At 52.2% G+C, this 10,442-nt stretch overlaps 1 protein-coding gene across 1 annotated transcript in view; it reads right to left on the bottom strand.

The window, feature by feature from the left end:
- Positions 1 to 2,246: 2,246 nt before the first annotated feature.
- Zan (zonadhesin) overlaps positions 2,247 to 10,442 on the bottom strand; it is a 44,437-nt gene continuing 36,241 nt past the window's right edge. The window contains exons 35-44 of the mRNA XM_048345574.1: positions 9,701 to 9,842; positions 8,620 to 8,864; positions 6,940 to 7,069; positions 6,621 to 6,792; positions 6,334 to 6,507; positions 5,670 to 5,809; positions 4,734 to 4,933; positions 4,498 to 4,636; positions 3,837 to 3,977; positions 2,247 to 2,404 (exon numbers count right to left, since the gene is read on the bottom strand). Coding sequence (XP_048201531.1) covers positions 2,247 to 2,404; positions 3,837 to 3,977; positions 4,498 to 4,636; positions 4,734 to 4,933; positions 5,670 to 5,809; positions 6,334 to 6,507; positions 6,621 to 6,792; positions 6,940 to 7,069; positions 8,620 to 8,864; positions 9,701 to 9,842 — 1,641 coding nt within the window. The remainder of the gene's footprint in view (positions 2,405 to 3,836; positions 3,978 to 4,497; positions 4,637 to 4,733; positions 4,934 to 5,669; positions 5,810 to 6,333; positions 6,508 to 6,620; positions 6,793 to 6,939; positions 7,070 to 8,619; positions 8,865 to 9,700; positions 9,843 to 10,442) is intronic.

Here is a 10,442-nt window from a genome sequence, read left to right as displayed (position 1 = left end):
GGTGGGGGCCTTCGGAGGTGACTCATTGGCAGCAGCTGCTAACAGCTTCTGCTGGCTCTGCCAAGAGCCCCGGGCACCTCCGGGGTGGGGCTCCCCCTTCCCCCTGCCTGGTTCCCTCACCCTGACGGGTGCTGTGGGGGGAACAAGCTTTAAGCTCAGAAGCCCTGCCCTGCCTCCCCATGGGAGGAGAAGAGAATGTAGATGGAGGGGGGCAAGGGTCCAGTCAGATGGAGACAGATGTAGGCCAGATGTTGACAACTGGGGTTGGTTTCCTGGGAAAGCTGGCACTGGCCGAGCGGGAGGAGGTTTGGAGGGGCTCCCACGTGAGTGGGTCCCAGGGCAGGCCGTCCAGACAATTCCCCCATTCAAGATACTGCCCAGGCAGGTTCTTGGGCCTCCTGGGGAGGGGAGGAGACCCACGGGAGTGGGTCTGCCCCCAGCTTCTCGCAGACAGGAAGAAGAGGCTGGGGTCATTCCCTGCCCCCTCCAAGCACCCCACTTTCCCTCATTTTCTGCTTCTTCCATTTAAACCTGGTTTCCCCCACCCACCCACCCCTTGGGCATCTGCAGGGGCAGGTCAGGACGGGCCAGCCTGGAGGAACCTTTTCTATTTCTGCCTCTTGTCGCCCCCTGTTGCTGTCGGGTGGTCATTGCAGTGGACCCCAAGGCCGCAGTGGGACCTGGCCCCATTTCCTCTCTCCACCTAGAGGGATACCATGCCAATAGTTTGTGCCCTCTAGCTGAAGTGGAGGGGCCCACTGCTGCCAAAGGAGAAGGGAGTCTCCCTGGGGGTAGGGGGGCTCCAGGCCACACAGGCTGATCATCCAGAGCTGGCTCTGGGAAGATAAAGGTCAAAGGAGCCAGGAAGACAGCAAGGCTGGTGCTGGGCCCCAAGGGTGCAAGCATGGGAGCCTGCTGGGGGACATCCCTCCTATCCTGATTCCTGTTCCCAGGCAGCAGGGTCTGGTTTCCTCCAGGCGAGGGGCCCATGGTTGGTTGTCTCCAAGGATACGCAAGAATGAGAATGCGTTCCAAGGACCCAGCATCCTGCCTGTCCTAGATCCCAACCCTTTTGGCCTGCTTGCCCCTCCCCTGCTCTCCAGCGCCCAGCCAGGCTGGCACACCCCACCCCCACACCCTGAGCGAGGACCTGGCTCAGCTGAGTGCGTCAGATCACCAGGGTGGTGGTCAGTATGGCCTCAGTGGCCCAAGCCTATAATCCTGGCTACTTGGGAAGCAGAGGTCAGGGGACCAGGGGCTCATAGTTCAAGGCCAGCCTGGGTATAAAATTTGGAAAGGTTCCATTTCAACCTCTGTTATCCCCCATGAGGGAAAAGTCAAGGATGGAAGCCCGAACAAGTCTGAGCATCAAGCAAGATCCTAGTTCCAAGATCACAGCTGGGCGCCAGTGGCTCCCGCCTGAAATCCTAGGTATTGAGGAGGCTGAGATCTGAAGATCTGAGTTTAAAACCAGTCAGGGCAGGAAAGTGTGTGAGATCCTTATCTCCAACAAGTCAATAAGAGGGGAAATGGAGCTGTGGCTCATATGGTGGAGCACCAGCCTTGAGTGAAAAAACTGTGTGCACTGGCCCTGAGTTCAAGACTCAGTAGTGGCACAAAACAAAACAAAACAAAAAACTGGTCAGAATGACTTTTCATCCCTCTTGGTGTTCCGAGACCATGTCCCACGTAACCCATGTAAAGATGGCAAGTGAATATTTTTCCTCCCAGATCTCAGAGTCAGAGGTACGGGGCTCCATCCCACCCTCCCTCCTTCCCTGCTGTCCTTCAACCTCTCCGTGGCTGAATGGGCCACCCACAGGTGGCTTTTCCTAAGGGACAGTCCCCCTCCCTTCTTGAAACCCAGGTTCCCTGCCCCCCCCCAACACTTTACCCAATACTCAGCCCTGTCCCCTCCTGCTCCCCTGGGCCCAACTGGCACCCCCAAATCACAAGGACATTCCCATAGAAAAAGCAATCGTTTTATCTCCTAGCTGGAGGCACACTCAGAAGGGCGTGGCTTTGAAGGCAGGTTCTGGAACACTCTCTAAGGAGAAAGCCAGAAGGTCTGTGTTGTCTGGGAATTGCACTCCTGCCCATGCAAGCCCGGGCCTGGGGGAGAGTTCTCACCTTGGTCCACCAGCCAGCGCCGGCCTGGGCTCTGTGGTTTCTCTCTGGTAGGGAACACGCACAGAGGAACACCACCACTTGTGTGTGTCCTAGGCCTCTGCCCACCCCCACCCACCCTACCTCCCTTCCTCAGTCCCCACCAGGACCCACCTCCACCATGACCGCTGCCTCATCCTGTGCACACACTCCCTGGTGGCCACTGCCATGAGGACCGTCAGAATGACCACCAGAGGCACCAGCATCCCCAGCAGAATGGCCACAAAGCTGGATGGTTCTGGAAGCAAGAAGAGAGGGCCATGAGCCAGAAAGGGTAAGATAGGGTCTTTGGCTGCCTCCTGAGGGGCATCATCCCCTAAATCTCTGGCTGTGGCTGGCTCTTTGCCCAGGGGGCTGTCACCCCTAGAGCTGTTCCTCATCCCAGAAAGCCCTATTTCCAGTCTCAACTCCAGGGGACATTTGTCCAGCTGGTCCCGAGAGCCCCTGCTATCTTTGCCACCAGTGTTTCTCAAGGAGCAAGCCAAGAACCAGGTCCCTCAATGGGCACCCAGCTGGCTGTTGGGGAAGGCAGATGCCTGGCCCCATGCCACACCTACTGATCCCCATTCTCTAGTGGGGAGTCCTGGGGTGTATGTGTTAATATACTACCCCCCTCCACAGTTGGAGGCAGACTAGACATGAGGCCTAGAGGCTGGGGTTGGGGGAGGGAAGAGTATAAAAGGTGCTAGAGAGGTGCAGAGGAGGATAACGGGCCACAGGGGTGACAGGTGGGGGGGGGGTGGGCCAGGGCTCAGAGAGAACATTCCAGAGTACATGGGGTAGAAGGTGGCTAATTAAAGCCTTTTGTCCTGCTATCCTAAGGTCATACTGTGTCATGATCTCTATTATATATGACAATATATGTTATAATTATGTTGGATAACATAATTATACAGTAATTGTACAACGTAGCATTACATTGTATGATGCAATTATAATACAAATAAGATTTAAATAAATGTAATTATGTGACATAAATTCATATAATTGTGATATGAATATATAATACTGTATACTATAGATATAATACATATATCTGTGATATAGATGTTATATATCCCATATATGTATATGTATTATGATATATTAATGTATTGTACATTATATCCATCACTTAATACTATAACATACATTAATATATACCCGGTAGTGTCTATAATATATATCAATATAAGCACATAATATGAATATGTATTATATACTAATATATGTCTATTATATATTATGTTTATAACATAGTATACAAATATATACTATATATGTACCATTACTAATATATGTCTATACATTATGTACCAATATGTAAATATATAATATGAATGTACAAATATATAATAGGAATGCAAATAAATATATATGTACTAATATGTACATCTATTATATAATGTTAATTATAATCATGACAGACATATAATAATTATGCAGTATTTTCATTACAATTATGATATACACAATACAATATTTTAAAATACTACAATATGTAAGCATAATATATAAACATAGGTAATAATTATAATATTACATAATGCAGAATACATGTATTAGTATCTGTCTGTGATCTGTCATGTAATAACTACCTATACTAGGTACTGTCATGTGTATTAATATTATGCACAGGATAATCCTATGGCAGCTGTCAGTGGGGTGCAGGTCCAGGGTGTGGTCATCACCTGGCTTTTGGGGGACCAGGCTGTCCCGAGGCTCTGTGCAGAGGTGTCCCCCGTAGCCGGGGTCACACTCACAGGTGAAGGTGGCTCCCTGCTCTCGACAGCGTCCGTCATTGTGGCACGGGTTCCGCAGACATGGGCTTTCTGCAGGGACAGAGGGCATGGGGGGGCATCCAGGCTGACAGGGCAGGGTGGCCTGGCATGGACTGCACCTGCAGCCCTGGCTCTAGCAGGGCTAGCCTGGGCTCTGGGGACTGCTGAACCCCTCGATTCCCATCTGCTGCGCCTGTAAAGGGAGGACCCAGTGCCAGGGGTCAGGCCCCCAGAGGACATTCAGAGCTCGGCAGGGGATGTTTAGGGAAAAACAATCCTTTATTATGATTTTTTTTGGGGTCAATATTGGGGATCAAACTCTGGGCCACTGCATCAGCATTTTCACTTAAGGTTGGTGCTCTACTGCTTGAGCCACTGCTCTATCTACTCTTTGGCATGTTGGTGGTTTGTATGGGAGAGAAGAATCTCAGACTTTTATGCAGAGGCTGGCTTTAAACTGCCATCCTCACATCTCAGCCTCCTGAGTTGCTGGGATTACAGGCGTGAGCATCAGCACCCAGCAAGAGAGAGATCCTTGGGTTTGGCACAGTTTGGGGGGGGGGGGGCTCACCTTGGAAGCAGCCTCGGGTGAAGTTGGCCAGTGTGCAGATCTCCCCAGCCCTGCAGCCATAGGGCTCGCACAGCAGGAGCCCCAAGCTGGCACAGGTGCAGTGCTGGGCGCAGTCCTCCGTCACAAAGCTGTCACCCAGCTGCAGGGGGGAAGGGCAGAAAGAACTAGCACTGGCTTCACCCCCGGTCTGCAGGTGTACACTTGGGCTCCCCTGGCTCCCCCAAGACCTCCCGGACCTGGTAATAGACGCCGGCCGCAGTGCAGCCACAGTGGGCCTTGGGGAGGCTCCGGGTGCCACTGTAGAGGTAGCCAGGGAGGCTGGCACAGCCTTCCAAGCAGGGGCCCTTACAGGCCCTGGCTGCCGCTGGGTTGGCACAGGATGCTGGGCAGGGTGTCATGCAGCTGTTGTACACCGTGTTGGCTGGGCACACCATGGCTGAGGGGCAGACGCACAGTCAGGAGCGGGCAGGACTAGGGCCAGCACACACAAGAAACAGGGATGGGCTGTAGGGCCCAAAGCTGGAAGAAGGGGTTAAAAAGTCACCCCGCAGAGCATACAACTACCTAGCGGGGCACAGGAGCCAAAGCAAGTGACATGGCTCCATTGGAGGATTTTTATCTGGGACCTGAGATCGAGTTGAAGGCACTAGATTTCATGGGCCGGGAGGGATACGTATGGAGGTGGGGGGAGACAGAGCTGGGGTAACTCAGAGGAGGGGGTTCCCAGAAGAAGGCAGAGAAGGGGTTGGATTAGAAATGTGCTGGAAGTAGAGCTGTGACTCAAGTGGTAGAGCAGTAGCCTTGAGCTAAAGAGCTTAGGCCCAGGCCTAGAGTTCAAGCCCCACGATGGACAACAACAACAAAAATTGTCTGGGAATGTGGCTTAGTGGTAGAGTGCTTGCCTAGCATACATGAAGCCCTGGGTGCAATTCCTCAGCACCACATAAAAAGAAAAAGCCAGAAATGGCACTGTGAGGGAAGGGAGGGAGGGAGGGAGGGAGGGAGGGAGGGAGGGAGGGACATGTGCTGCCTTGAAGTTGGTAGGCACTGAAGGATGGGGAAAGAAAAACCAAGACAGGAAGTCTGAGGGGAAGGTAGTGGTGGGAACAGCACTGGGCGAGATGGAATGACAGAGGGAGTGGGGCAGCTGCTGGGCAGGGGCAGTGTCTCACCACAGCGGGTATGGTTCCGCCAGCCAGCCAGGCCAGCACCTGCCTCCTGACAAATGATGGCGTACCCACTGAGGGCCCGGCAGCGCAGCTCCTCTTGTTCTTTGGGGTCCTGGCTGGCACACATATCAAACACACAGTGCCTGGAGGAGGGGAGGGGAGCAGGAAGAAGAAGCTGTCAGCATGGGGAAGATGAGGAGACCCAGCGATGCACAAAAAGGGTTTGGCATTCCACACAGGAAAGCATGAGGGAGGGTTGAGGGAGGGTTACCGTAGAGGGGCACAGAGTGGGGTCCTTAGAAAAGTCAGAGTAGAGCCGGGTGCTGGTGGCTCACGCCTGTAATCCCAGCTACTCAGGAGGCTGAGATCTGAGGATCGTGGTTCAAAGCCAGCCCAGGCAGGAAAATCTGTGAGACTTATTCTCCAGTGAACCACTAGAAAACCAGAAGTAGGGCTGTGGCTCAAAGTGGTAGAGCAGTAGCATTGAGCAAAAGAGCTTAAGGACAGGGCCCAGGCCTTGAGTTCAAGTCCCATGACCAAAAGAACAACAACAAAAAAACGAAGGAAGGAAGGGAGGGAGGAACAAGGGAAGGAGGGAGGGAGAGAAGAAAGGTAGGTGGGAGTAGGTGTGTGGGTAGATTTTCCAAGTCCTGAACCCTCAACTCACTCCTGGAAGGGTTCTGGATCCATAATCTGGTGACAGGCGGCAAAAGGCCCCTGGGGGTCCACCAGTACCCTACAGGCTTGGCTAGTGTGGATTAAAGCCAGCTGCTCTGGGCTGCAACGGGACCGGATGGCAGGGGACTCATTCCCCTCTCCCTCTTCTTGCTCTGGTAGAGCCCTAGAGGAGAGAAGCCCATGGCCAGCTGCATCCATGCAAGTGACATGAGGAGAGGAAGTGAGGCTTGCACGTGCCTGACCTCTGCTCATGTCCCCCTGTGCCCTGGCCCTCACCTTGGGAAGCGGAGGAGGGATTCTTGGTAGTTCACCGTCCAGCTGCTGACAAACACGTGGATATTCTGGGTGACCCGGCCGTCGGGCAGCATGAAGTCATTCGTCCTGTCTTTGTCATAGTTCCCACACAGGCCGCGTACCAGCCCCTGGTATGTGCTAGGCAGGTTGATCACTGCGAAGGAATCAGGACACCCCCTGGAGTGGACCCCCACTTCCTGGCAGGGCACCTCTCCCCTCCTCCCATGGCTTGGCTGTGCAGAGCATTTCCTCCCCAGCCAGGTGCTTTCTGCCTCTCCGCTAGCTGCTCTCGCAAGGTTACCTCCAAGATCCTTGCCGTCATAACTAACAATCAGCTGAAATGAAGTGATCAGAAAGATCCGTGTGCCTCGCAGGGTGACCTGCAGCTGCTCATTGGGCATGAAGGGGAGGCCCATCTTCTGATCGTTGACCTGGAAGATAGGGGAGATTGGAAGTGCGTGCAAGATGCACTGGATCAAGCTGCTTCTCTGCTGATCTTGCCCGCACTGGCTTTGTCTGGACAGTAGTCTGCCTTATTCCCTGATTTGCTGCATGTGGCTTGAACTCAGGGTCCGCTTTCCCACTTGGCTTTCCTAATCAAGGCTGGGGCTTTCCCACTGGAGCCACAGCTCTACTTCTGGGTTTCTGCTGGTTAGAGAGAAGAGTCTCTTGGATTTGTCTGCCTGGGCTGGCTTCAAACCCAGAGCCTCATATCTCAGCTTCCTGAATTGCTAGGATGACAAGTGTGAGCTGCTGACGCCCAGCTTGCTTGTGGTTTTGACCAAGTATAGATGAACTGTCATCTGTACATAACATGGCTCAGTCAAGACAGAGCAGCTTGCCAGCCCTGAGTTATTCGTCGTGTTCAAACTGCTTCCTCCGCAGAACCAGATACCCACAGAGATCAAGAATCCACCCTGCAGGGGCAGGTGGCTCATGCCTGTCATCCTAGCTATTCAGGAGGCTGAGATCTTGAGGATCAAAGTTCAAAGCCATCCTGGGCAGAAAAGTTCATGAGATTTTTCTCATCAACTAAACAGCATAAAGGGGCTGGGGATATGGCCTGGTGGCAAGAGTGTTTGCCTCGTATACATGAAGCCCTGGGTTCAATTCCCCAGAACCATGTATATAGAAAATGGCCAGAAGTGGCACTGTGGCTCAAGTGGCAGAGTGCTAGCCTTGAGCAAAAATAAGAAGCCAGGGACAGTGCTCAGGCCCTGAGTCCAAGCCCCAGGACTGGCCAAAAAAAACCAAAACAACAACAACAAAAAAAAACTAAACAGCAAAAAGTTGGAAGTAGGGGCTGGGAATATGGCCTAGTGGCAAAAGTGCTTGCCTCGTATACATGAAGCCCTGGGTTCAATTCCCCAGCACCATGTATATAGAAAATGGCCAGAAGTGGCACTGTGGCTCAAGTGGCAGAGTGCTAGCCTTGAGCAAAAAGAAGCCAGGGACAGTGCTCAGGCCCTGGGTCCAAGGCCCAGGACTGGCCACAAAAAAAAAAAAAGTTGGAAGTGGAGGTGTGGCTCAAATAGTAGAGCACCAACTATAAGAAAATAAATAAACGAGTGAGCATGTGAGGACCTGAGTTCATGCCCCAGTATCAGCAAAACATCCACAACAAAAATGTCCACAACCAGCTGGGGATATAGCCTAGTGGCAAGAGTGCCTGCCTTGGATACACGAGGCCCTAGGTTCGATTCCCCAGCACCACATATACAGAAAACGGCCAGAAGCGGCGCTGTGGCTCAAGTGGCAGAGTGCTAGCCTTGAGCGGGAAGAAGCCAGGGACAGTGCTCAGGCCCTGAGTCCAAGGCCCAGGACTGGCCAAAAAAAAAAAAAAAAAAAAATGTCCACAACCAAACCTTTTCCCTCTGGCTCCGCCCCATGGCCCTCCTCCTTCCCGCCCACCCGCTGTGGCCCCTCTCCATGATCATGGACCTCTCCTGGCCCAGCTCCCTCCCCAGACCCTCTTACGAACCACAAGCTCCAGGTTTGTTTGGAGTTGGACTTTATAGCCATAGACCATAATGATCATTTCGTGCAGGGTAGGGCTGGAGGCCTTGGTCAGCTTGTTCCGCCCCTCCACGAGCAAGCTCTCTATGCCCTCTGGCAGTATGTCCACTGTCTTTATGAGGATATAGGTCAAGCGGCCTGGAAAATGGTATCCCAAGCGGTCAAACGTGCGGTAATAAGGGTCTCCTAAGATTGTGCACTGCTCCGACTCTGCAAAGAAGGGCGAGCATTGAAAGTGGACTCAGGGCTGGGCAGAGCTGCTCCCCCCACCACCATGCCTGCTGTCACTCTCCCCTGAGGCCCATCAGCCTTGGAGCGCTTTAGTTTTCCCTCTTTCCTCTCCCCCTTCCCTATTAAAACCTGAATCTGGGCCACATGCCAGTGGCTCACACCTGTAATCCGAGCTACTCAGGAGGCTGAGATCTGAGGATCATAGTTCAAAGCCAAGCATGGGCAGGAAAGTCTATGAGACTCTTATCGCCAACGAACCAGCAAAAAGCCAAGAAGTGGAACTGTGGCTCAAAAAGTGGTAGATTGCCAGCCTTGATTGAAAAAGCTAAATGACAGTGCCCAGGACCCTGAGTTCATGCCACAGTACCAACACACACACACACACACACACACACACACACACACACACACACACACACACAAAACTTTAATCTGGATTTTTTTTTTTTTGTCCTGGGGCTTGAACTCAGGGCCTGAGCATTGTCCCTGGCTTCTTTTTGCTCAAGGCTAGAACTCCACCACGTGAGCCACAGCGCCACTTATGGCTTTTTCTATATATGTGGTGCTGAGGAATCAAAACCAAGGCTTCATGTATGTGAGGCAAGCACTCGACCACTAGGCCACATTCCCAGCCCCTTAATCTGAATTTTCTTAGCCAGCCTGTTCTAAAAAGGATTAGTAACTAGTGCATAGTCAGGGGTGGCTGGCAAAAGCCCCCATTTGAAACCAAGTTTCCCAAATCTTAGTGCCTGCTCCACCTCCACAGGGCTCTGCCCGTCCCCAGCCTCCACCACTGTGTGGCAAAGCTCCCTTACTGTCAGCGGCACAATAACTGCTGTCATTTTCCCCGTGCTGGCAGCGGGACCCATAGGGGCACTGGAAGGAGCTGCACTGAATCCTCCCTTCCGTACATGCGCACTTCTCAGTACAGCCACTAGAGATCCAAGTTTTGTTCACCTGCAGAAACCACCAGAAAAGGAAAAAGGGGGGGGGGGAGGAGTGAGGAGGGAAAGGCCAGGACTCTTACCCCTTTGGCCTAAACCCCCCCACCCATCTGAAGTGTTACAGATGCCCCGAGTTGTCTGTGGTTCCACATTAAAAGAGAGATTCAACCACAATCATGGATGGAAACTGAAAAAAAATCAACAGGACACTGGTGACTCATGCCTGTAATCCTAGCTACTCAGGAGGCTGAGATCTGGGGACTGCGGTTCAAAGCCAGCCTGGGCAGAAGATGCTTCTCTCCAATGAACCACCAAAAAACCAGAAGTGGACCTCAAGTGATAGAGTGTCAGCCTTGAACAGAGAAAGCTAAGGGAAAGTAGCTAGGCCCTGAGTTCAAGTCCCAGTATACACACACAACTAATGGCATGCTTAACTAGCATGCAGGAGATTTTGGCTTCTGTCTCTACCATAGCAGGGGGTTAAAAAAGCTACTCTGTGCTGGTAAAATACATAATTCTTTCTTTAATTATTTCCTAAACAACACAGCAGATCAACTATTTTAATGACATTTACATTGTATTAGATAGAACATTTAAACCATATAAAGTAACT

The sequence above is a fragment of the Perognathus longimembris genome, chromosome 1 (assembly GCF_023159225.1).
Source record: "Perognathus longimembris pacificus isolate PPM17 chromosome 1, ASM2315922v1, whole genome shotgun sequence".
Lineage (NCBI taxonomy): Eukaryota > Metazoa > Chordata > Mammalia > Rodentia > Heteromyidae > Perognathus > Perognathus longimembris.
Note: the sequence above shows the minus strand (reverse complement) of the source record. Positions and strands in the feature narration are given on the sequence as shown.